Below are 24,576 nucleotides of genomic sequence, written 5' to 3'. Positions count from 1 at the left end.
TATCTCACACACTGTAGTGCTTGGAAACTCCAGATGTTTTCACTTGATACATTTTTGGGTTAAGGTATTTTGCGATTCAAATGCAAGACACATGACTTAATAATTTTCATTACATGTACCAGTATATAGCTGTGTACACTCATTTTGGGTGTAAATGATATCTTGAACACTGTGACAGTGCAAGTCTCATCAAATCTTGTCAGTTTTCCAGTTTCAGAAAGTGACTGAAGTACATGTACAGTAATTTATCTAAGTAATCATAGATGTTATACTCACAGATCATTCAACAAATGTCTGATTTTGATGGGTTTTAACCAGTTTTTCTTTTTAGCTTCATGCTCTTTTATAGGGTACCTCATCAGAACGCTTCCATGTTGAGCTCCATTTTAGCCCTGGGGCATATAGTTATGGAGAAAAGGGATTCCATTACCCCTTGGTTCATTCCAGGTCCATGGCCTACAAAAATTCAAATAATCCACTGGTAAGGCTGTAGTTCAGAGCATCTGCTCAGGTAGTGGAATGCATCAGATACTCTGCATAGGTGGAAGTTTTGTTTGTGTTGAATTCAACATTAAATTGTAGATGAAGCTGGATGTTGCAAAAGAATTGTCAGAAGAGAGAAAGCTGTACAAACATGGACATTATGAATGGTCCAAAAGTCCTAAGGACTATCAAAATCGACCCGTGTCAGCTCCAATGATTATACAGGAACAGGAAGAGCTGGAGGAGGCTGATATCTTTGAGCATGCTCATAATAGTGTCCAAAACAGTGAGAAAGTAAACAGCAATATTGGAGCAGATCAGGGGGACCACAGCAGTGAGCTTATCAAAGAGTCAAAGTTCACTTTGGAACCAGTCAAGGATTCAAAGTTCACATTGGAACCAGTCAAGGAGTCAAAGTTTAAGACTGAACTTGTGAAAGAGTCAAAGTTTGTAAGCGAACCAGTCAAGGAGTCAAAGTTCACAGTAATGCATTTTCCCCTATTTCATTGCAGTACAATGTATAAATTACAGAGTTGTAGACTATGAAATTAGTTATGCAAATGAAATATGATGGCATTATTCAGTATAAATCAGATTCCAGTCATATTCTGAGATACATGTATATATAGGACACTGGCAGAAGTACAATGTTTCAGTTTTCTATAAAATGTATGAATCATTACACTGGTTCTTTCAAAACCATATCAGGATCTCATTATCAATTGATATTTTTATGATAAATTTGAATCTGAATGAATAACCTTTTGTGCATGGCTTACATATTTTTATCAGTTGACTTTATTTAGTTTGTAAAATTTCGATTTTGCATATTACATTGAGAAAAACTTTTTTTCAGACTGTAAAAGTTCCAGAACAAAAGTCTCCTAAATGTAACCCTGACATTCCGGAATGGGACTGGGGAAGTGACCCAGAACATGAAGAGGAAAAAAATCTCCAGGTTAACGTGTCATAATAGACACACGTGGCATAAAAGATACATGTGTTATAATAGATACATGCGTCATTATAGATACATGCGTCATTATAGATACATTTGGCATAATTTAAACAATAAAATGCTTTCTTTGGTTGTTATTACGGGAATTAACATTGCACTATTGCAGAAAAAATTACATAACCAGCATAAGCAGGTTATGTAATTTTTTTCAGCAATAGCTGCAATGTTAATTCCCGTACTAACAAACAAAGAAAGACATTTTATTGTTTATATTTATATCTGTGCAAATATTCATTCAAAATAGGATTTAGCAGATGAAATACAGGTGACTCGAGATGGCGCGAACTCTGATCTCGAGAAGTTCTCGATCTCTCAAAGTGAACCTCCGGTCCCGTTTTTTTTCTCTATATAACTAAGTAAATTTACTCCTGATCTCTTGAACTCCTGATCTCTCGAAGTTCTCTATCTGGAGAACCAAGATCTGGGTCCCGTTACACATATTTCATTGTTTTTTACTCTCTATCTCTTGAAGTTTTGATTGCACATGTATACAGGCCAATTAAGCGTAAATTTAATGCAGCTTGGACTTACCTGGATAACAGTGAATGCCTGGGGCTGGGATTGACATGTTAATTGTGTGTTTACATAGATGATACTACACCTGTGAGTCGTCCGAGTGTTGATATAATTAATTGGTTTATTGGTAAAATATAAACAAATCGCTTCACAACTTATTTCGACTGGACGAGACGATAATTTCAAGAAAATAATTAAAGGACGTGTCAGAAATATTCCATAGATTATGAACTTTAATATTATCAGAGTCTACACAATCCCAGTTTGGCAAACATTGCACAAGAAATCCTATCTCAAGAATTGAATACCGATTAATTGCGAGCAATCTGGTGAAGGACCGATCAAGCCCGGGGAATAGGCACATTGACAATTGCTATTCAGGTTTCATGTAATCATGAAATGAGAAAGAACAAGGTATGGTTTCAATACAAATCTTGCCCTATGTTTTTCTTAAAAATGAAAGTGATGTAAAATATTAAGGGTGCGTTCCTTTCACGCTTCCGAAAATCCAGAACGCGTAGAATTGCAATGGAATGATTTGGAATCCGATTCCGGACGGATTCTCTCTGTCCTTTCTAAAGAGGTGGTGCAGCGGGAATTATTACGTAACAAAAATGGCGGAGAAAAACGTGCTTTATCAATGTGAAGACTGCAATTTGTACTTTTCCAGCTTAGATGATGTTAAAATGCATAGATGCACAACGGAATCAAGTAAGTTTTGTTACTGTGCATACGTTTTACTGCAAATGCTTATTTAAAAACTTAAATTTATAGGGATATTTAGTGCACACCTTATTAGCCATCATAAAGGCCCAAGATGGGTCAAGAAAATCTTAAAGGGAAAGTGGGGGGGGGGGGGGTACAAACCTAAAAAAATGACATATTTACGAGGAAAAAAGTGCATTAAAAAGGACAAGTAAAAATTGTAATAGTAGGGAAAGGGGTCGATCACAGCGGCGATCTTTTTTCGAAAGCATATCCAAATGGTACTAACTAAATGAATGTTTACCTTTTAGCACCCCTCCCCCTTTTTTAATTCTGCCATTTATATCTTTTGCAATGCAGCAGTATGTACTTTGATATTAATGTATACTATTAGTATAAAAGATATTTTTTCTCATTTAGGCGGAGGAAATAATTCCATCCTTGTGACAAAACAAACAGCATATGAAATTAATGCCGAAAGTCAAATGAAAAAACGCACGGTAACCCAGTGCCAGAAGTGCAGCATATACTTCAACGACATGGAGTTGATGTCTGAGCACATATGTCAGAAACCACCAGCAGGGACACCATCATCAGGTAATTAATGTTAAAGTTAAAAATTTTACAGATGAGTATACCTGGGAGGTTGCACTTTCAGGAGATTAATATTTCCTCCTCCCATAATAAGTAGTAACTAATTTTGTACTAATTACATAGGAGTAGATATATTTCACGTCAAGAGAAAAATATTGAAACTGTTAATCAAAAGCAGTAATTCTATATAGTATATGATCTTCATATTCTGGAATAAACACCATAAATAAATACATGTAACAGGTTGTGTCTAACATGTATTTTTTTTAAATGTTAAGCATTGAAAGTATATATTTATTAATTTTAATGTTTTCTAGGAGATGAAAAGGAGAGTAAAGTTGCCTCATGCAGTACTGCGGATATAGGTATGTCTTGGACACGCTCTAGTACCTTACTTCTTATAACCAAATACAAAACATATCAAGAGAAAATTAAGAAAGGTTTGATCAAGAAGAAAACCATGTGGGAGGAAATTGCCACAGGGATGAAAGATGAAGGATACTCCTATAATCATGAGCAAGTCTCAGGGAGATGGAAGACTTTGCAGAGAGGATACAAAGCAGTCAAAGACAGTAAGAAGAAAAGTGGATCTGGAAGAAAGCGTTTTGAATATGAGTCTGAATTGGATGAAATATATTCCAAAGATCCTGCCATTACTCCAGAAGTAACTGCCTGTAGCACTGACTCCAAAATTTCTGCAGAAGTTCCCAACGATTCAGAGGATGGTGACGATGAGAGTTCAAGGTCGTCTACGCCCACACCATCAGGCTCAGGTACTAATCCAAAGAAAAGAAAGCTTACATCTACTTCTACAGAGGTCATTGATGTAATGAAAAACTTCATTGAAAATCAGGAAAAAAGAAGAAAGGAGGAAAGTGAGCGTAAAGAAAAAATGCATTATGAAAAGATGGATTTGATGAAAAAACTCATTGAGACAATGGGAGCACATCACTAGTGAGTGTTGTGTTCCTTTTACCTTGGCTCAGCACAAATATCCTTACATGATAAAATTAAAATATGCATATGGCTGAAAATTATTATTACATGTATTTACTTGTACTTTTTGTATAAATCCTTAGAGAATTGAATTATCTAATTTTAATTTTAACATTATTATATTAAATACATGTACACATTAAGTTCCTTGAAATCAAAGAGTAGGAAACATTTCATTACATGCGTTTGGTCATTATTTTTACAATACATGTACAATCATGTACTATTGTTACATTTAATCCATTTATAAGTTCTTACTCCATGTTAAAGATTACATATTACATGATCTTGACTTTGCGCATAGGAACTCCTGTTTAATTTTTGTTGATATAATCTCTTTTCAGGTGAATGTGAAATCTGCATGGAAGAAAGTCATCCAAAAGAAGTAGTGTTTGTTGACTGTGGCCACCTTGTGTGCTGTATTCCATGCAGCAAAGCTCTAGAAGTCTGTCCAATATGCAGATCAAGAATTGCGAAAAAAGTTAAAGTGTTTTTTACATAGACTCTTAACCACAAGGGCACAAAATAGTGAATGGCTTCTTTCATTTTTTAAAACTTGTTCTAAGTTGTGCCATAAAACTTTTCAAAGTATTTGTGGTAGGATTTTCAATATTTCATTTTATCACTGAAAGCAATGCAGTTGTTTTTGTTTCATCTGTTTGTTGATTTTTTTTCTTGCAGAGGAAAAGTTATTCTCCTGAAAATTCAACTATGTACTATACATTACACAAACTGTTATTGGATAATTGCTAGTCAGAATTGTTTGCATTTTTTATTTTGTTTTGGTACAATTTAACAAATAGTTTTTATTATTTACTACAAACTCCCAAATAGGTTATTTTCATTATCATTTTTCTATTTTATTATGTCCAAGTATTAAACATTTTTTTCTACATTAGTTCATGATTACTTGCTTGGAACTGAAAAAAAAACATGGATGGATAATGTATTACATGTAATTTAGACTTGGCTACAGCTAAAAAAAACTTTGTTTGCAGTTGTTTACCCACAATTCTAAGAGTGGCTAGATAGTTTTTTTTAAAGAAATAGTTTGGCTTTTATACATTACAAATCTTGTGACTTTTAAAGGATGCTTGAATGCACCAGCCTGCTTTATTTGAGTCCCTAACCAAGTTCATTGATGGACATAATTGAGAACTAAGTAAAATTTTTGTAATATTTATTGCTTAGAAAACTAAATTCTCTTAAACTTAAGTGTTAAAAAATAATTTTGACGAATAGGTGAAATGGGGGGGGGGGGGGGGGGTAGATTCATTGAATCTATAAGTGGATTTGTATAGGCAGCTGCAATGAATGATTAATTTTTTGACCTAGTATTACGTTCATTTATGGCAATGTCTATTGGAGAAACAATCTTTTTTTTCTTCCATGACCATGATATATTGAACTTAAGTATTATTTGTTGTTATTATCTTTTAAGCTGTAAGGAAAAGAATGTTTGTGGCATGTAGTCTTAATACATGGATTACACTCTAAATTTCATCAAAACCATCTGTGAATTAATCTGTAAAGGACTTTTTACAGCTGACTTTAAATACCTGTCAAGATATATCTTACTCTTTTTGACATGTTCCATAGTTTTATTTACATAAAAAAACATATAAGTTCGATTTGACATCTTTTGTTGAGTTTTGTTACATTGTTATATTTTTCTGTATTAAATTGTATTGAACAGTTACTGTATTCTTTATTGAATATGATATTTAAAAACATGATGCATTCATTCTGAAGTTAGCCTATCACAAAAGATTCCTGGCTATTTGATTACGTTTCTGTACACCCTGGGCTTCACAGTCCTGGATTCCTGGAACATTATAATTTGCTGCAATAACATCTTGCTGAATGAAATCGTCTACTTCATCATGGTTGAAAATGCAGACATTATGTAAAACACAAGAGGTCATGATAATATTGACAGCATACTCAATTTTCTGGGTTTCCAGGAAACGCAATCGGCGGAATCTACCCTTCAGAAGAGCAAATGCTCTCTCAATTACCATTCTGTTGCTGGACAGGTAGTTGTTATAGCGGCGTTGCTCGTGTGTCAGGTGACCATTGTCTCGGTAGGGAGTGAGTAGCCATATTCATAGTGGATAGGCTGCGTCAGCTATGATATGGTATATATTTGGAATCATTTGTAATCCATTTTCCCATAAATCGGAATTCCTAAGAACTCTTGCGTCGTGACAGCTTCCTGGAAATCCGGTAAATACATGAGTAAACATCATGTCTTCCTTGCATACCGCTTGTAACTGCAAGGAAGGAAATCCCTTCCTATTGATGTATGAATCTCCATGGTTTGTTGGTTTTGCTATTCTAATATGAGTCCCATCTAATGCACCAGCAATCCCTGGAAATCCGTTCTTTTGCTGGAAATTGTTTGCGATTTGGTTTAATTCATTGGGATTGGGCCATTTTATAAATTTTGACTTGAGATGAGTTAGAATTGAATTCATAACTCGGTCTCTAGCCCTGATTACCAAGGATGGCGAAATGCCAAAACGGTCTGCTATCCTGTCAATGCTGTCGAGAGTCCCTAGGTACCATAATGTGGTTAAAATATCTTTGTGTGGAGACATTCGTTCTTTACCACCATTACCGTCTTTCTTCATCTCTGGAACTTCCTCTAGATATGAAGAGAGGATTTGAAATGTCTGTCTTGACAGTCGAAACATTCTTCTAAATCAAGCATCAGAATAAAGGGGAACCACATCCTCCACATATCCATATATTTTTGGTTTTTCTTTCTTTCTGTAAATAAAAAACATCCAAATGAATATTTATTTTATATGCCAACCTCACTTAGGTTTTTTTTAGCTCTACTGGTCAGAGACCAGAAGAGCTTATGCGATAGTAATGTGTCCGTCCGTCCGTCTGTCTGTCTGTCTGTCCGTCCGTCTGTAAACAATTTTTCAAAATGCTACTCCTCCTACAGTTTTGGTCTGATTTCAATATAACTTGTCACACAAGTAGACTTCACTAAGATACATAATTCTGTGTATCGGTTTTTGATTTCGATGAACGGTGTTGCCATGGTTACTAAAAATAGAAATTTCTGTGAAGAACATTCAAAATGCTACTCCTCCTACAGTTTTGATCTGATTTCAGTATAACTTGGCACACAAGTAGACTATACTAAGATGCATAATCCTGTATATCGGTTTTTGATTTCGATGAACGGTGTTGCCATGGTTACTAAAAATAGAAATTTCTGTGAAAAACATTCAAAATGCTACTCCTCCTACAGTTTTGATCTGATTTCAGTATAAGTTGGCACACAAGTAGACTATACAAAGATGCATAATTCTGTGTATCGGTTTTTGATTTCGATGAACGGTGTTGCCATGGTTACTAAAAATAGAAATTTCTGTGAAAAACATTCAAAATGCTACTCCTCCTACAGTTTTGATCTGATTTCAATATAACTTGGCACACACGTAGACTATACTAAGATGCATAATTCTGTGTATCGGTTTTTTATTTCGATGAACGGTGTTGCCATGGTTACTAAAAATAGAAATTTCTGTGAAATACTTTCAAAATGCTACTCCTCCTACAGTTTTGATCTGATTTCAATATAACTTGGCACACAAGTAGACTATACTAAGATGCATAATTCTGTGTATCGGTTTTTTATTTCGATGAACGGTGTTGCCATGGTTACTAAAAATAGAAATTTCTGTGAAATACTTTCAAAATGCTACTCCTCCTACAGTTTTGATCTGATTTCAATATAACTTGGCACACAAGTAGACTATAATAAGATACATAATTCTGTGTATCGGTTTTTGATTTCAATGAACGATGTTGCCATGGTAACTAAAAATAGAAATTTCTGTGAAATACTTTCAAAATGCTACTCCTCTTACAGTTTTGATCTGATTTCAATATAACTTGGCAAACAAGCAGACTACACTAAGATACATAATTCTGTGTATCGGTTTTTGATTTCGATGAACATTGTTGCCATGGTTACTAAAAATAGAAATTTCCTTGAAATACCTTCAAAATGCTACCCCTACAGTTTTGGTCTGATTTTAGTATTACTTAGCATACAAGTAAACTACACTAAGATACATAATTCTCTGTACCAGTTTCGGATTTTGATGAATGGTGTTGCCATGGTTACTAAAAATAGAAATTTTCTTGAAATACTTTCAAAACGCTACTCCTCCTACACTTTTTGTCTGATTTCAGAATAATGTGGCATACAAGTAGACTACAGAGATACATAATTGGTGTTATTGTTTTTTGATTTTGTTGAATGATTTTGCCATGGTTACTTAAATCAAAATTTCAGTAAAATTGTTTTAAAAGGATACTCCTCCTACAGTTTTAGTCTGATATAATAATAAATCTTGCCAAAAAGAGACTAAACCAAGGATCATTATTCTATTTATTGCTGTTGCAAAGTTTCAAGTCCAAGTGCTACTTTTATCTTCCTTTATAAATACAACCAGTAGAGCTACAGTCTCATCAGAGACTTCTGGTTTCATTTTTGTTTCAATACTAATACCTAAGCCACTATAAAACACACGTGATCGAAAACCTTTTAGTTTTTGATTGATTCATAAATAGCCTTTACTTACATAGCGACTGCTAGTGCAGGTAATAAGATATTTTCGTCCTCAGAATCAGAGTCAGTGTCGGAATCTTGAAATAAAACAAAAAGCAGACAGGTTTTCCGCCCATTGGCAGCCATGTTGAAAATTTCTCTTCTGTTCCGGTTCATTCCATTCATCACGGAGAACAGAACGTCCGGAATCGAATGGGAACGAATGAATGGAATGCACCCTTGAACTCATGCTTTCTGAATCATAGAAATTCCACCCAGAAAGATCTTGTAAGTCATTTTTCTCACATGACCTTCTAAATGCTAATTGTGACGTCATAAACTTGTGCAATTTCCCGTATTTTCTTAAAAAGCTGCAGAAGACATCAATTTTCAATGGAATTTTCTTTCAGATAATATTGTCCACAGGCATCGCCCACAAAGATTTTGAGATATGTGATTTTTCAAAGAATTTTACGCAACATATCTGAAAATTAAAGTGGGCGACGGCTGTGGACACTATTTTCTTAAGGAAAATAACCCTTGAAATGAGTCATTTTGAGGCTTTTTCTGTTTAAAATAGAGAAATGCATCAAATTAATGACGTCATATTTCCAGAATGGTATTTCTTCATGGCCTATTCTTTCCTGATTTATCACATTCATATACTCACCTAATATTTAAGCCAGTTTCAAAACTTTTTGAAAACATTAAATTTTTAGGGCACAATAAAGCTAAAACTGTACCTTCTTCTTTATATTGAAAATTAAATAAAAATATTTTATTAATCAAAATATGATCATTGTTGTTGAAATCAAGTAAATTACCTGTAAAATACGAATGAAAATGTGCAATGACATCATCAACATTTATTTCCGGTATGTATGATTATAGAACGATGATCGGAACTGAAAATTCCGGATTTTATTCACTTTCTATCTCTTGAACCCCCTGATCTCGAGAACTTTTTTTAAGGTCCCTTGAACTTCGAGAGATCGAGAGTCACCTGTAGTGTATTATTGATATGCACATCATTGTACGTTCCATTCATAAAACAGCCACTGCTCTAGAAATCTGTAGAGGTGATATGCTTAGTAGTGTTTACGGACTGATGAATGGCATTTGCAATGGTTTTCTTAAGAAATAAATATAATATTCAGTGGATGTAAATTTAGATACATGTAGCACATTTTATACATTGTATCTTAATTTAAAGAGTTTTAACTTGATTAAAATGTGTGTTGATAGATTAATCATGTGAAATTGATAAAACAGTACATTGAGGTTGAAAAGAAAGATGAACAGGAATTAAATGGTTTAATTGATTGCAGTGAATTCATCATTAGCATGTTTGCTGTAACTGTTTTATGGGAAAGAATAGCAAATGTGTTTTTAAACATTGTAGGAGAAGCCAGCTAGCCTGCCCATTGCATCTGTTTCTGAACCAATAGAAATTCAGTCTCCAAACTCAAACCCAGACTTAGAATTATCAGGTAATTCTTTAAAAGGTAGTGCATCAATTTTCAGATTTTTTTCTCATTTGATGGTGAAATATTTACAGTTTATAATTGTATTGGGATGAATTTATGGTTGCAAAGGAAAGTATTCAAGCAGTGGTGATTTGGGTCAAGAATCCTCGTGTATTAATTGGTCTTGTACTATGCTCTTGTCTGGTGTTTAATCTTTATGTTATTTGCACAAGCTGTCCAGGAAGCCAAATCTAGAGTTCGATTCAGTGGTCCCGGTAAGACACGCACCTATATGTAGTCATGTGACTTGTAAGATGTGCACGTGGGGTAATGGTTATTATACTCACAAATTGTCCTACATGTATATGCAAAAATGAAATACAAGCATCTTTACCTATAAATATCCTGTTACTCTGTTGAATAGATAGTATTTTTGTGTTTATGTACATGCATATCTAAATAATAAATTAGTGTAGTAGTTTTCTCGAAGAATATCTGTCATGTTAGGTATTTTTAACTCACGTTGATAAAGTCAAGATGAGTTTGTGCTATTCCCTAGACATTATTGTTGATGACTTAGAAAGTTTTGGAGCAGGTTCATTTATAATTATACCCTCCTGCAAATGAAGCCTTGGGACATAATTTTGTGAGTGCTGCTTACTGATTATAAGCACTACCTTGGCAAGACTTGCATTGATAAAGCATCTGGAGATGCTGAATGCCAGTCTTGCTGCATCTTACCTCTGTTTATTAGGGAAAATTTTTTAGGTCCATTTTGAAGTACCTATAAACCCTAGACTAATTTTGCATGGATTGTACATCTAGGAATTATACTTTTGGACTTGCTGCAGATGCTGCATCTGACTTTCTGTATGAGTAAACATAAAGTTTTTGAAGAAGGTCCTTTCCCAAGAAACTGGAAACCAACTTGCAATAATGATATGTTTAGAAATGCACACTGACCAAACTTTCTTTTGATGTTGCCTCTGACCTATTTTCCTTAAATAAGTGACCAGCAGACCATGGTAAAGTTTTTGGAGAGTTGTTCCCAAGAAACTGTAAGCCCTACCATGACCAAACTTCCATGGATGAGCTTTCTATGGATGCAACACCATCAGACTTGCTTTGGACATCTAAAGAATACACTGACTACCGTGCTTAAAAAGCTGCAAGTTATGTGTATAAAAAGCTGTTTGATGAAAAGATCATAATGTTGAACTTACATTTATTTTATGGATCTTGCTGAGCTATCATTTGATATGAGACCTTGTCTTATGTAATGATAAAATTTGTTGAGGTGAGCTTTAAATTGTAATCTTTGATTACTTTTGTTTCTAAACAGAATTTTAAAAAAGAAAACATGCATATGTACATTATATATAGTTGTATCATATGAGAGGTATTTTTTTTAGGCCACTATTACTTTTATGGTGGTTATAAGCCAATTGTATCTGAACAAGATTTTATGTTAAATGTTTCTCTTAAAAAAGAAATATTTGATTTTAATTAATAAAAGTTTCTGCATGATGTTAATTCTTGCTCATTCACTAATGTCTTCCCTCTTCGTCTGAGGTCCAAACCATAGGAACTGCAAATAAAGCTAGTTTGAAGCAACCATGTTCAAATTTGATCATTATCTTCATATTTCATTGTAAGCAAAGTAGATTGCTATGGTGATTTTACACATACAACTATTCATATGAATTAATAAATCAGATTTTTTTTTTCTATGAATTACATGTAGATGCAATGACGCATGTACTTTGGACTTGACAAAATCATGAAAAAAGAAAGAAATATTCAGAAATTGTAGTATTTTTGAATTGTAATATTTTCATACAAATATAGGAAGACTTATGCTTATTTGATTACTGTATCTTCTTTATACCTTGTGGTTTTAAAAACACTAAAATAATATATGCAATTAATTGGCATCCCTTTGCTTTAATCTGCATTGATACACTGTACATATATCTGTCAATACAAGCCTTTTATAAAGGTTTGGAAGCCTTTTTTAAAGGTTTGGCAGTTTGACCATATTTGCTTTTGAGGTTATATTCTCGTATTTGCATAAAAGTTAAAAAGATACAGGGATTTTAGAATGTTTTAAAAATAAATGAAGAGTTTTGTTATAAAATGTATTTAAGGAATGTTTTTAAGTTTTGTGTGAGTTATTGGTGTCACGTAGGCATATTTCATGAAGTGCATTAGCGCTTCATGAAAAATATGTCTACGTGCAAGTCTGTGTGATTTACACACCAATAATTCACACTAAATTTAAAAACATTCCTTATATTTATATTTTACATGTTCAACAGCACCAAAAATATACTTAATGTTTGAATTATTCGCTGCCCTTTACATTTTTATTAATGTCTCTGTAGCTCATTGTGACGTCATTTTAGCGCGAGTTTCTCCATGCATATTTCTATGCTTGAATATACATGAATATACACAGTTGGCTTAATAGAAAAACACAGCAAATGTAAATGTATGTATTTGCATGTTCATCCATTTTAATTTAATGTCGATTAATTCATCCTGATATACAGTGTGTCCAGAGATAGACTTCGATATAATTACACTGTTGTAATACCCTTGATACCCTATAATTGGTATGATGCATGCTCATGCATTTATCTATCAGAAGTGTAATTTTACTCCCTAAGTAGAAATTTAGAGATGACTTTTTTGTTTAAAATTAACATGCCAATCATTTGATGCTGAATTGTTTCATATACAATTGTCACTTGATTATATGACATTTCATTATATATAAAGCCAAGATTGCAAACATACATATTGACTTTTCCATTTCATTTCATTGATTGTCATGCTGTTGTCAGTCAGCGTAAAATTTTAATTATTATGATATCAAGTTATTAATTTTTTGGTCTTATTTGAACAGAGCCAGTCAGATCACAGAGTCTAGAGGAGAAGAGAAGCAAAAGTCTTGAGGATAAACCAGCTGAACCCAAAGTAGATAGACATTGTAAGTGGATCAAAGATCAAAGGTCATCAACTGGGGAAAAACCATTCGGCATAATTATTTAGAAAATAAGAAACCCTGATAGATAATTTAAAATATGTTCAGTTTACAAAATTGCACTTGTTAGATCTGTACATGTTGAATGGATACATAGTATTTCTTTGAAATTCAGAATGGAATTTTTGTCCTCAATTACTTGTTTACATGTAATACTAGTGATAAAAGAGAAACTGTTTTAAATTTGAATGATTTGCATGAGATAATTGAATATTAAGCAGATAATACACTTGTTGCTTTAAATCATTGATTAAATTAGAGTCATTGAAATTTACTAAATAACAATCAAAAACTAGAACTTCATGTGTTATTTTCTTCAAGCTCATCTCGGTTAAATTTAATAAATTTTCTTATTTAATATGTGTATTTAATCTACTGGGTAATTTTCTTACTTAACACTTTTACAGCACTCTATGACAGACATTATTTGACTGTTCATCTGCCACTGGCAAGTGACAAAAGAAGAAACTCCTGCTCAAGTTTATTTTATTTGAATCCAGAGGCTTTCAAAGGTAGGCTTTAATTAAGTGACCTGCATTTCTTAAAGCTAGTATCTGATCAAGAATGCAATTCATTATGTATGTCACGTGTGGAATTATAGAAGCATAAATAGAAGCATAAAATGCAAGGCTTTCATATCACTCTGAGGTAACTCTGTACTGTTCCCATTAGACAATGCCATTCAAAGCTTATCATGATAGCTCTGTAACAGAATTTCATTTGATTAGTTTTTCAGTTTTACAGTGAACTATGTTAATTTTTTTTTTACATACACCTGAAAGCAATATTTTTTATCTTGAATACACACTTTTGTATCTATCTCAATTTTAAAATACATGTACATGTTACTTACTCCAGTGTTTCCTACATATAGTATGGAAGAAAGGTAAATTATTGTAAAATTAATTTTATTCTAGAAAACTACATCATACAGAGTGAGATGAACAGAGCTAGATCTGCTTCTGTCTTGGGGCCTAGTAATCCGGGTAGGGGTTTATGTAGTGTACACCTGTCCACTATAGTGGACTTGCTGCTTGTTACATAGAATGACATTTTAACATCTGCAGGAAAAAGCTTGTCTACAGTTTGTAAAGATGAAGCATGTCCTTTCCCTATTTTAAGACATAAGTGTATGACAATAAATAGAGAAAAATAGCACTGATAACTTCAATTTCAGTGAGCATGTAAATGTTATGTGTTCTAGATTCCTCTTCAGTTGTATGTATCTACCACATCTAGCATGGAATACTTCTTTTGAACATGTCATACATGCACAATCATTTTTAACTGTTTTATGAAGTTTACATAACATACACTCCAGACTCAAACATGACTTTTAACTATGGGACATATTGCCTTTTCATTCCTTTACATTTTAACTACATGCATTTAGCAAATATGCTTTGCAAGCAGAGTAGTTTAACATACAGGAAGATTTGTTGTGGCTGTGATTTTATATTACATGTAAAGGAATAAAGTTGTTTGAAATGGGAAGGGATGCTTGAAGAGTTTGATAACTAGATAATATAAGGGCCCATTTGGTCACGATGATTCTGAATAATTCAATTTTTTACATAACTACTTTTTAAAATGAGTATTGTCATTAAACAAAGGTCATGCTGCAGAGAAAGTGTCTTAGGTTTATTCAAAATTCCAAATTTCCTTGTTTTTAATGAGTTTTCATGTTTGTTTTTTATAACGCTAAATTTGTCAATCTGGCATTATGAGGTACATCTATGTCTTATGTCAGGAGGATAAGTTTGAAATTGATGTTTTTAAACAAACACTATATTAATTTGGTGAAAAATCATTAAAAATGAATTTTTGACTTATCAGCAAATTTTTCATACTCAGGACTTTCTTGGACCTTTGTTAATGCTGATATTCAAAATTTAAACAAAAGTTTCAAATGTGCCCTATATCATAATCTTGTTCTTTTGGAGATAAAACACCCTTGTGCACTTCAACCATTAAATACCAAAATTTTTTTTTAAGATAAGAAATTACCCTCTGTTGCATGTTGACTTGTTGCATGTCCTCTAAGCTGTAATTTGCATAGTATGAAGTAAAAAGTAGGTTTTTATAAATCTTCAGCATTTATTGGATTAAACTATTTGTATGTATTGGTAATTACCATAAAAACAATGCTTTTATCTTTATTTGCATTACATGTATTGAGTTTCTGATTAATTTACAGAAGGTTTTTGTTTTATTCCTAGTTGAAATTAATTCATATGTTTTCAAAAAAATGGTTTCTTTTACCAATGCATGTCTTTGTGTTTTGACAGGACAGACTGGTATGTATAGAGTGTTTCATTTTAATGCAGTTTTATAAGTTAGCACTAACTGTCCCTATTTTCACTGTACGGCTAGGAAAGGGCATCTCTAAAAACAATGTAGAATGTCTTCTAATGTCCTAAAAGCCTATATGCAGGAGTTGTTTAGTTCTCTATGATGTCTTTTGGGTATGGTGTCTGTGTCAAAAATGACTGATCTATTCTTGGTAGAGAAAGTAACAATGGTAATATTTTATGAAAATGTAAATCCTAAATCTAAACTTGGTAATATATTCATGAATGTTAAAAGAATCATAAGTGATTGAATTACTTTATTTCCCAAACCAGTCTGTTATTGATGAAATTGGTTAAAAATTTAACTTTAAGCCTCTTTGCAATATTTTTGTACAGTTATTAAGGGCAGATGTATTACATATGGCTACAAATCTGCTTTTTCAGTACCTGACGAGGAACTTTTGCCAGGTTTATCTTTCTGCTGTGGTTTATTTTTCATCTCTCCCACCTTTTATGCATTAACTTGTTCAAAACTACAGTTGTGATTGTTGACACCACAACTAATATCGTTGCTGCAAAAGCTACAGTTACTTATTATCCTAGTTAAACATTTCAGCAATAAGTGTGTGAATTGAATGAATTCCTAGTGCCTTTAAACATTTTGAAGCCCCAAAGAACAGCTAGAGCTTTTGTCTACAAAAGATTTAAGAATTCAACAAAAATATATATTTGCAAAATTTATTGACATCTTTAAAATCTTGCGTTATTAAGGTAAACTTCCAAGAAGGGTTTTGATAAATATTTTTATGTCGGAATAAAAGGTTAATTGTCTGAATGCATATAGATAAGCTAGACACAAGGGAAGCTTCTTGTACCAGTACACATCTGAAATACATTTTGTTTGATAAATCAAAAAAATAATTTTATCGCTAAATGCACTTGGTTTCTCTCTAAAACATAAAAGCTTAGCTGAAAAAGATGCAAAAGAATCTTGATCATTTTTTAATATTTCAAGAATTTTTTAAATATCATTACAGCATTTGAAGGATTTAACATGGTGCCCAGTCTGCATCCACTGGAAACCTTGCATAACAAATTAACGATGAAGGAGCTGGATGATTTCTTAAAGAGGGCAACTACATGCAAGTTTGTGACACCCATTTCTTCACCTCCATACAGTTATACACCATTGGCCTCACCTCACATACCTGTCACAAGAGCACAGAAAGGTACAATTTCACATTGAGTACTTAATGTTTCATGAAAGGGATAGAATAACCTACCTAGTTTGAGTGATGAGAAATAGACTTGCATTCTGTCAACAATACTATACAAATGTTTTAAAAAGCAAATTGTTTTTCAATGGAAAATGAAACCAAATATCCAAAGCATTGTAGGAAGTTGACACTGTAGTGTCTTTTCTATTCATCATTTCATGTGTCGTTGTGTAAAAAGAAAAATAGACTTTTAAAGTCCATGCACTCCTGCAAACATTGTAATAATTGTATATGTATTATGCACTACACTTGACGTGTCTAGATGTGTGCCACTATCTATTCATTTTTCTGTGTTATATCCTCATAATTGTTGCAGATCTTTAAATTAGAGTCACCAAGAAAACATTCTAATAGACTATTTAATTATTTATTACATATATAAATATATGAATATATAATGATATCTTGGATAAATTGTGAAATGAAAATATTCATGGGGAATTTGAATCCATTGGTCTTCTGATATACTCAACATTCAACAGTAAATAAACAGAAGAAAATTAAAAAAAAAGCAATCAAACAAAAAAAAGATTTGATTTTAACTATTCTTTCTTAATAGATTTATATAATCTAGTCTTTGATTTAAAAGGCCTAGACATACTTCGTATTCATTTGATAGAAGAGCAAATATAAAACAGTGAAACTTGTCTAATTTAGATGTTACGTAATCAGAAATTGTCTATTGCGGTGAAAACTTTTAGTCCCTTTGAGTAAATTCAATTGTTTAAAATGTTGTTTGTTTAAGGACAGATGATACCTTCCTCAATAATATATAATTTTTTCTAAGATTTTGTCATTGAAGTATTGCTACTTTAACATGTTTACTCGCAAAAAATTGAGGTACCTTACCAGGCATTTGTGCAAGATACCAGAGGATGTTTTTCCTATAAAATCCTTTTGGAAAAAACTTAATAAGCCAATAACACATTTTTTGGTGTTTCATTTTTTTTAAAGACAATTAGAAAGCAGTTTAGAAATCAGAAAGTAACTAAAGTTTTGAATATTTTCCACACAATACGAAGATATACAAAACAGATATTTGAGGAACGTATCATCTGACCTTAATATGGTCAATTTCTATGGAAGTGAGGTTTGCATTAAAATGTTGTTTAATCTGGAGTATTGTTTAATCTGATCAATTTCTATGGAACCAGTGAGGTCCGGATTAGATAAGTTTTACTGTATCAACTTATTTATGTATTGTTATATACAGTCACACCTCATTATCATGAATTCAATGGGGCAAAGAAAAAACTCCAAGATATCTGAGAACTCATGATCACATATAAGAATAAGTGGTTAGGACTTCCACCTCACTTCAACATATGATTTATCCATAGTATTCGAGATTCTGATGTTCAAGATACTGAAGTTCAACTGTAGTTGTAAAATTTATCAGCTCAATTCTTTTATTTGCAGACCCTAATTTGTTGTATTTATGAAACTAACCATTGATTGTTTCTTAAGACCTGAGATTCTCAAATGTTTATCGCTCTGAGTTATCTTTTTTTTTTCTCTCACAGGAAACCAGTCATCCAGCAATTCTTCCACTGGTCCTAGTTCTCCTGTGTCAGGAATGGGAAGCCTGGTCCTGAGCAGATTACAAGAAGCTGCAATGTACATATTCCAGAGACAAGACAGTAATCAAGAGGACCAGACGAGCTAGCATAGAGTCTCAGGGCCAGGAGGTTCCCAGTCCTGATAGCAGCCGGGCTAAAATTCCAGATCTGAATAGAAGGGACCCAAGGAAGTTAAACGTCTTGTTATACATGTACAATGTTGTTTTCATCAGTTGTTAATACATGTATTAAATGTTGTGATGCTACATAAAATTAAAATTGATTAATTTTTATTTATCCAAGGAGATGAAGATATCTGAATCACATTTTTTGAAAATAAATAAATGATGTGATAATTAAGTGGTCTGTTCTTGAAGGTTTATGTTTTGTTTTTAAGTCATTTTGATAGTGAGAGTCATGAATGTACCTGTGTATTCTTTATCTTGTAAGTTATTACTGATTTATAATTCAGTATTTACAGTTGCTTAAGAAATCCTTTGTTACATGTTTGCAATAAGTCTTAATTTGTTTTGAGGTACATGTACTAGTATAATCGTGTCATAGAGAAATGTTTCTAATATATTTTAAGGCAAATTTTATACATATCAGTTCAGGGTCCAGAAAGTTGGGAAGAGGGATCAAAAGTAAATGTACAAAACAGGTTTGCCACAGAAAAAAACAATTACAGCTTTTTGAAGGTCATTATGAGCCACGTTTATTTGAAATGAAGGGTTTTCTTAAAAAAAAGGGGGGGGGGCAGGCTCCTTTTGTCTTGTTATAAGATAAAAGTGTGAAATATACCACGTGCACTGTCTTTTTAATAAATTGCATTTAAGATGAATGACATAGTTTAAAGCAATTAAAATAATTGGAAGTTTCAATGTTTCTTCTTTATTATCAGTTTAGTTGTTTCATGTTTTATGTGCCTGAGTTTTTCTGTTAGGACTTTGTACAATCAATGATCACTTTCTGGATCCGAAGTGTTCTGCTCTTCATTTCTGAAGGTTTCATCGTCATTATCCCTAGACACTTCTTCAATCAGACTTTCTTCTGTCATTTCTTCCAGGTCATGAATTGTGGAAGTTTGATCATCATCCGAGTTCATATTTAAGTTTTCTGGATTTTCGGAATCATGGTGCTCTTCTGTTCGTTCTGATTCTGTGACAGTCAGTGTGCCAAATCTCTTGCGGATTTCTTCTTTATCAAGCTCTGGTAATTGAAGCAGCTCCTCCTGGTTGGGAATGGATAAGCTTTCAGTTGTGGACCAAGTGTGCTGCTTCAACACCAAATGTCCGAACATTTGCCTGATGAATTCAATATCGACTCTTGGTGATTCATATGTTGGTGGTCTAACTTCTTCCAACTCGGGGAGCTGTTTCAGTCGTTTGATTTTGTCCTTATTTTTATCGGCAAACTCTTTTATTTTCTCAGGATCTCCAGTTTGTTCAGTCTCACGATACTCATTTATTGTATCATGAATTTCTGCCATGTGTCCCTCCAATTTCTGTCTTTGCTGTTCTAATGTGATTGCACTATTTCTTTCCATCTCTTTCAATTCCCTTTGACGCTCTTCAACGATTTCATTGACCATTTCCTTCATTCTTTCTGCTTGAGCAATCATGGCATCCTTAATGCTTTGAATGTAGGCTTTGTACACTTCAACACCGTCCTGGATATTCTGTACTTGGTTCTGAATTTGTGGTGATATTATGTGTTTACCTTCAGCGTGTTCTTTGATAATCTGGTTTCGTTTTATAAGTGCGGCGGATTCTATATCTAAGACGTAGTGGTCATCTCCCGTATGTTTTTCCTGCACACAGGATTGGCACAAAGATTCCTGACATGTCCAGCAGTAGAGAGTGCACGTAATATCGTGTACATCGCAAACCGGCATATCCGGTTCCATGGGTGGTAGTTCCAAAATGTCGTGATCATCTTCGTTGTCAACATGTTTTTCTTTGCACTTGTCACACAAACTAGTAACACATTTCAAACAAAAACATGTACGATGGCTACCACAACTGTCGCATTCTTCGTTTAAGTCTTCTTCTGGAAATGCGCAAGCCATGTTGAAATCTACAACAGTAAATTCGTATTCACAAATTGTACAAGTATGGTTAATCCAAAGTTCATTAAACAGTCGGTAGCAGGATAAAATTCTTTATATATATATATATATATATATATATATATATATATATATATATATATATATATATATATATATATATATATATATATATATATATATATATAGAGGATATTCAATGTTTTGTAGATGAATATGGAATTTATTTCACGAGTGGAACAGGATTTTTTGTTATTTTCACGAGTGCGAAGCACGAGTGAAAATATCAAAAAATCCTGTCTCACGAGTGAAATAAATTCCATATTCATTTACAAAACATTGAATTTTCTGTTTATTACATTTTCTTTGATTTTCCCTTTGCCTCTCATAGTTGAGCGGATGAGACGTCATAGCTTAGAAGTTGTGTGTCAGATTGAAAACATTACATAGCATGGATTTTAGCAACATATTTAGGAAGAAATTTGCAGTTTTAGCTCTATCAAGATGTTTAGTTACTATATCTTATGAAAGGCCAGAAATTATTTTTTACTTACATTGATATCCTTTCACACTGTGAGAGAATATCATTTTTGGTATCCTTTCACACTGTGAGAGAATATCACTTTTATTCAATAAATAAATCACAGTATTTCACTGTTGAAAATGTAATATATATATATATATATATATATATATATATATATATATATATATATATATATATATATATATATATATATATATATATATATATACACACAGATGGTGCCTTATTTCTACTCTTTTTCAAAAAATGTACAGGGAAAAAAGAAAATCATCCAAATATATATATAGAAAAAGAAAATGTTTTCAAGTTTTCATGTTTGCACTTCATACCTAAAATTAAAAATAATATTGGAAAGGAATCGATATGGACTGATGTACGGCAGACAAAGCATCTTTAAAAAATAGACCTATAACACCCTGAATCGTATTCCACCAGGTCAGTATAACTCCCATTAAAGGGAAGTTTTTTGTTTTTTTTAAATATATATATATACCATGAAAATGACTGCTGAGTAAGATATGCATATGCATGCAATTCTAACTGTACAACCTATACATTGCTTTATAGTTTTGCAGGCATATTATGTTGACGTTACATTTGCATGCACACAAAGAATATCGGCATCAAATGAAGTCTTCAAGATAGAAGATTCAGGGGCGGATCCAGGAATTGAAGTGGGGGGGGGGCGACTTGAGGCCCCCAGTGGGTCCAGGGCGAAGCCCTGGTGGGCGCCCAGGGGGCGAATCTCCTGGAAGCTCCAGGATTCTAGAGCTTTTGTAGGGTAAAAAATGAGGTCTACCGAGTATAGACATTTTTACATTTTCTCGACGAAACTATGATTTACGTAAACTTTGACAGTTTGGGGGGGGGGGGCGGCGCCTGGTGCGCCCCCCTTAAATCCGCCACTGAGATTGAACTTTGATTGAAAATTGTCTCCAATTACAGAAATTCATTTTTCGTCCATTTAATAAGCTCAGTTTTTATACATGTATATATAATTATATTGATCTTTAAAGACCGTCCGTTAAATGTAGTTGTAACATATAAGTTATAGGTTGAAGATTCAAACTGATCATATATTTTACCTTCGACCTTTCCCATAAATAAATATACTTCCTTATGCGGCCATGATAAATCAAAACCCCATGTCTGAGCATGTTTAGAACTACTCAATAGACCCTCGTACGAACCACTGAAGGCAAGTATATAATATATACATAACTAAATATATATTTTTCCCTTTGAAATCGCACTTTTTTTTCACACCAAGTACAGGTAACAACAAAAAGAAAGGGAAACAAAAAGGAGGACTGTATTCAAGTTGTTTAGGTAGCCATATAAAAATCGATACAATTTACTGAAGACCTGGTGAATAAAAATAATGATCAATGAATGTGTACAAAATAAGCAATTGAAAATGGACCACATTTTACGTACCTGATCTTCCGTCGGCTTGGCTGTTAACTAGGTCGTCGATGAAATACGACAGCCCACAAGGACAATTTGAACTTCGTATTATAAGATTCCTCGGATACAAAAACGTTTAAACAGGAAATATCATTTACTTTGCAAAAGTTCTCTATAAAAATGGGATTTCAAAAATGCTAGACACTGTGACTGAAAAGATTGGCAAAAATAAATTGCTGTATAACTCAAGTAAATCAGACAAGAGACCCAATGGCCATGGGCCACATTGCTCACCTTAGTAGCTTATTGGTTACTAGGAATAAGCAGAAATCGCTTCAGTATTGAACCGGGGGGGGGGGGGGGGACTTTCATTTGCACAACCTAAGGATTATTCCATATCAGTATTACTTATCGTGGCTTTGCTGTTCTTAAAAACAGAAGAATTTTAAAGATTTTTCTCTATGTTTTCCTATGTAAAACTCTGATCTCTCATTGTGGCCCCACCCGAAATTTCAGCAAATTTGAATCTACACTACCTGAGAATGCTTCTATATTAATATGACTAATCACGGCTTTGCTGTTCTTGAGCAGATTTTTTCAAGATGATTCCTATATATTCTTATGCAAAACTTTGACCCTCTGTTTTGTCCCCAACCCCTGGGGGTCATAATTTGAACAAACTTGATTCTACAATACCCAAGGTTGCTTCTGTATAAATATGACTAATGAGGGCTTAGTTTTCCCTAGGTTCCCATTGATAAATAAGAACCGGGTGTCTCAATCTTCTTCAGATTTTCTTACACTTAGAACTTAACATCAATTCCTTAGGATACTTGCCACTGGTGTTTACAACTTTTATTTTGCTCTTACCCTTAAGGTTTTCCATCCCTAATAGGACCAAATTCTCTATCCTTAAATGTCCATCAAATACATTATACTCTGATATTAATTTAAAGCATTTTACAGTAGAGAAAGATTTACCAAAAGAAAGTGTAATGGGTAATGCAATGGGTCTATACCTTCCAAACACTGAGGTGTGACTAGGACTAATGGTATAGTCCAGGAGCCTGTTCACCCCTGTTTGGATGGTATAGCCCTTTTCTATATAAAAGGCTGCAGAGGCAGTATTTGTCATTCTGAAGTCAGAAGTCTACATTGATCGGAAGCTTCTAAAGAAGGTAATTATTGAAGTGACCATAGTGAGAAAAGTTTGAAAGGCTAGGGTGGAAGTAGTAGCACTAGTGAAAAGTAAACCAGGGGGTTGGGAGATATGAGGTGCAGTAATCCTGAATAAGGGTGAGACACCGAGTACTCTTCGAACTTGGTTGTGGAACACAGTACAAGGTGTCCAGCTAGCTCTACATTTAACCCAGTAAGAAAGAAATTCAGTTTGTGTCACCGCTGTAAAAAAAAAAAAAAAAATAGAACACGGGACAAGTAACCCAGTAAATCAACAATAATCATTGTAAATAATATTAATTCCAAGTGTTAATCATAGACTCAAGTAGAGCCAGAAAAAAAAAATTATTTATGCTTGTCCAAATTAAGACCCTTTTCCCTTTGAAAACGAACCCTCAGGTTACTCGTTACAAACGTTTCTAAAATGTAATTAACTAGAAGCAGCTTTGGAGAGAGTTCGAATTATTTGAGGCTTTTTATCTTTTCATATATCGTAAAAAATAACCAAAAATAAATTGTCAATAAATTATTCAACAAAATTTAAAGAATCAAAAGTGCAAAACTTTTTGAAAAATACGTGCATAACTTTCCCGTGAACTTTTAGAATTGAAAAATATCTTGTCTCAAAGCGGGATAGTCCTCGTCTTGTACGCCCCCTTTCTTTCAAATTGCAATTTTCTACAATTACACATCCTAAGCTCACAACGTAAAGGGTCCTGGGACAACTCCTTGCTGTTGCACCCCTGACAAATATCATTCAATGTTTTATACGGGCCGATGCAACAACGTCTTTTGGGGGAAATTACAAATCTTGATTGTTTTTCTGATCTCTCGACCAATCACATTAA

General features: G+C 33.3%; 2 protein-coding genes across 8 annotated transcripts in view; one reads left to right on the top strand and one right to left on the bottom strand.

Annotated features, from left to right (window-relative positions):
• The window catches only part of LOC133185348 (inositol hexakisphosphate and diphosphoinositol-pentakisphosphate kinase 2-like), a 46,836-nt gene extending 27,428 nt beyond the window's left edge, over positions 1 to 19,408 (top strand). For 4 of the 7 annotated variants that reach the window (XM_061320496.1, XM_061320502.1, XM_061320498.1 and 1 more), the window contains 10 exons: positions 350 to 481; positions 583 to 966; positions 1,340 to 1,441; positions 10,291 to 10,378; positions 10,588 to 10,629; positions 13,263 to 13,346; positions 13,808 to 13,912; positions 14,318 to 14,386; positions 16,729 to 16,920; positions 18,492 to 19,408. In XM_061320496.1, coding sequence (XP_061176480.1) covers positions 350 to 481; positions 583 to 966; positions 1,340 to 1,441; positions 10,291 to 10,378; positions 10,588 to 10,629; positions 13,263 to 13,346; positions 13,808 to 13,912; positions 14,318 to 14,386; positions 16,729 to 16,920; positions 18,492 to 18,634 — 1,341 coding nt within the window. In that variant the 3' untranslated portion in view covers positions 18,635 to 19,408. The remainder of the gene's footprint in view (positions 1 to 349; positions 482 to 582; positions 967 to 1,339; positions 1,442 to 10,290; positions 10,379 to 10,587; positions 10,630 to 13,262; positions 13,347 to 13,807; positions 13,913 to 14,317; positions 14,387 to 16,728; positions 16,921 to 18,491) is intronic. The other 3 variants (XM_061320497.1, XM_061320499.1, XM_061320500.1) reach the window with 3 other exon arrangements.
• LOC133185351 (uncharacterized) lies at positions 19,230 to 20,611 on the bottom strand. Its single transcript, XM_061320504.1, has one exon. The coding sequence runs from the start codon at positions 20,593 to 20,595 to the stop codon at positions 19,483 to 19,485; it is 1,113 nt and encodes a 370-aa protein (XP_061176488.1). The 5' UTR covers positions 20,596 to 20,611; the 3' UTR covers positions 19,230 to 19,482.
• Between the last annotated feature and the right edge of the window lie 3,965 nt (positions 20,612 to 24,576).

Source organism: Saccostrea echinata, unplaced genomic scaffold, assembly GCF_033153115.1.
Source record: "Saccostrea echinata isolate AGI-Se365-2 ecotype Australia unplaced genomic scaffold, CSIRO_AGI_Sech_v1 ptg000012l, whole genome shotgun sequence".
NCBI lineage: Eukaryota > Metazoa > Mollusca > Bivalvia > Ostreida > Ostreidae > Saccostrea > Saccostrea echinata.
This window is presented reverse-complemented; position numbering and strand designations above follow the sequence as displayed.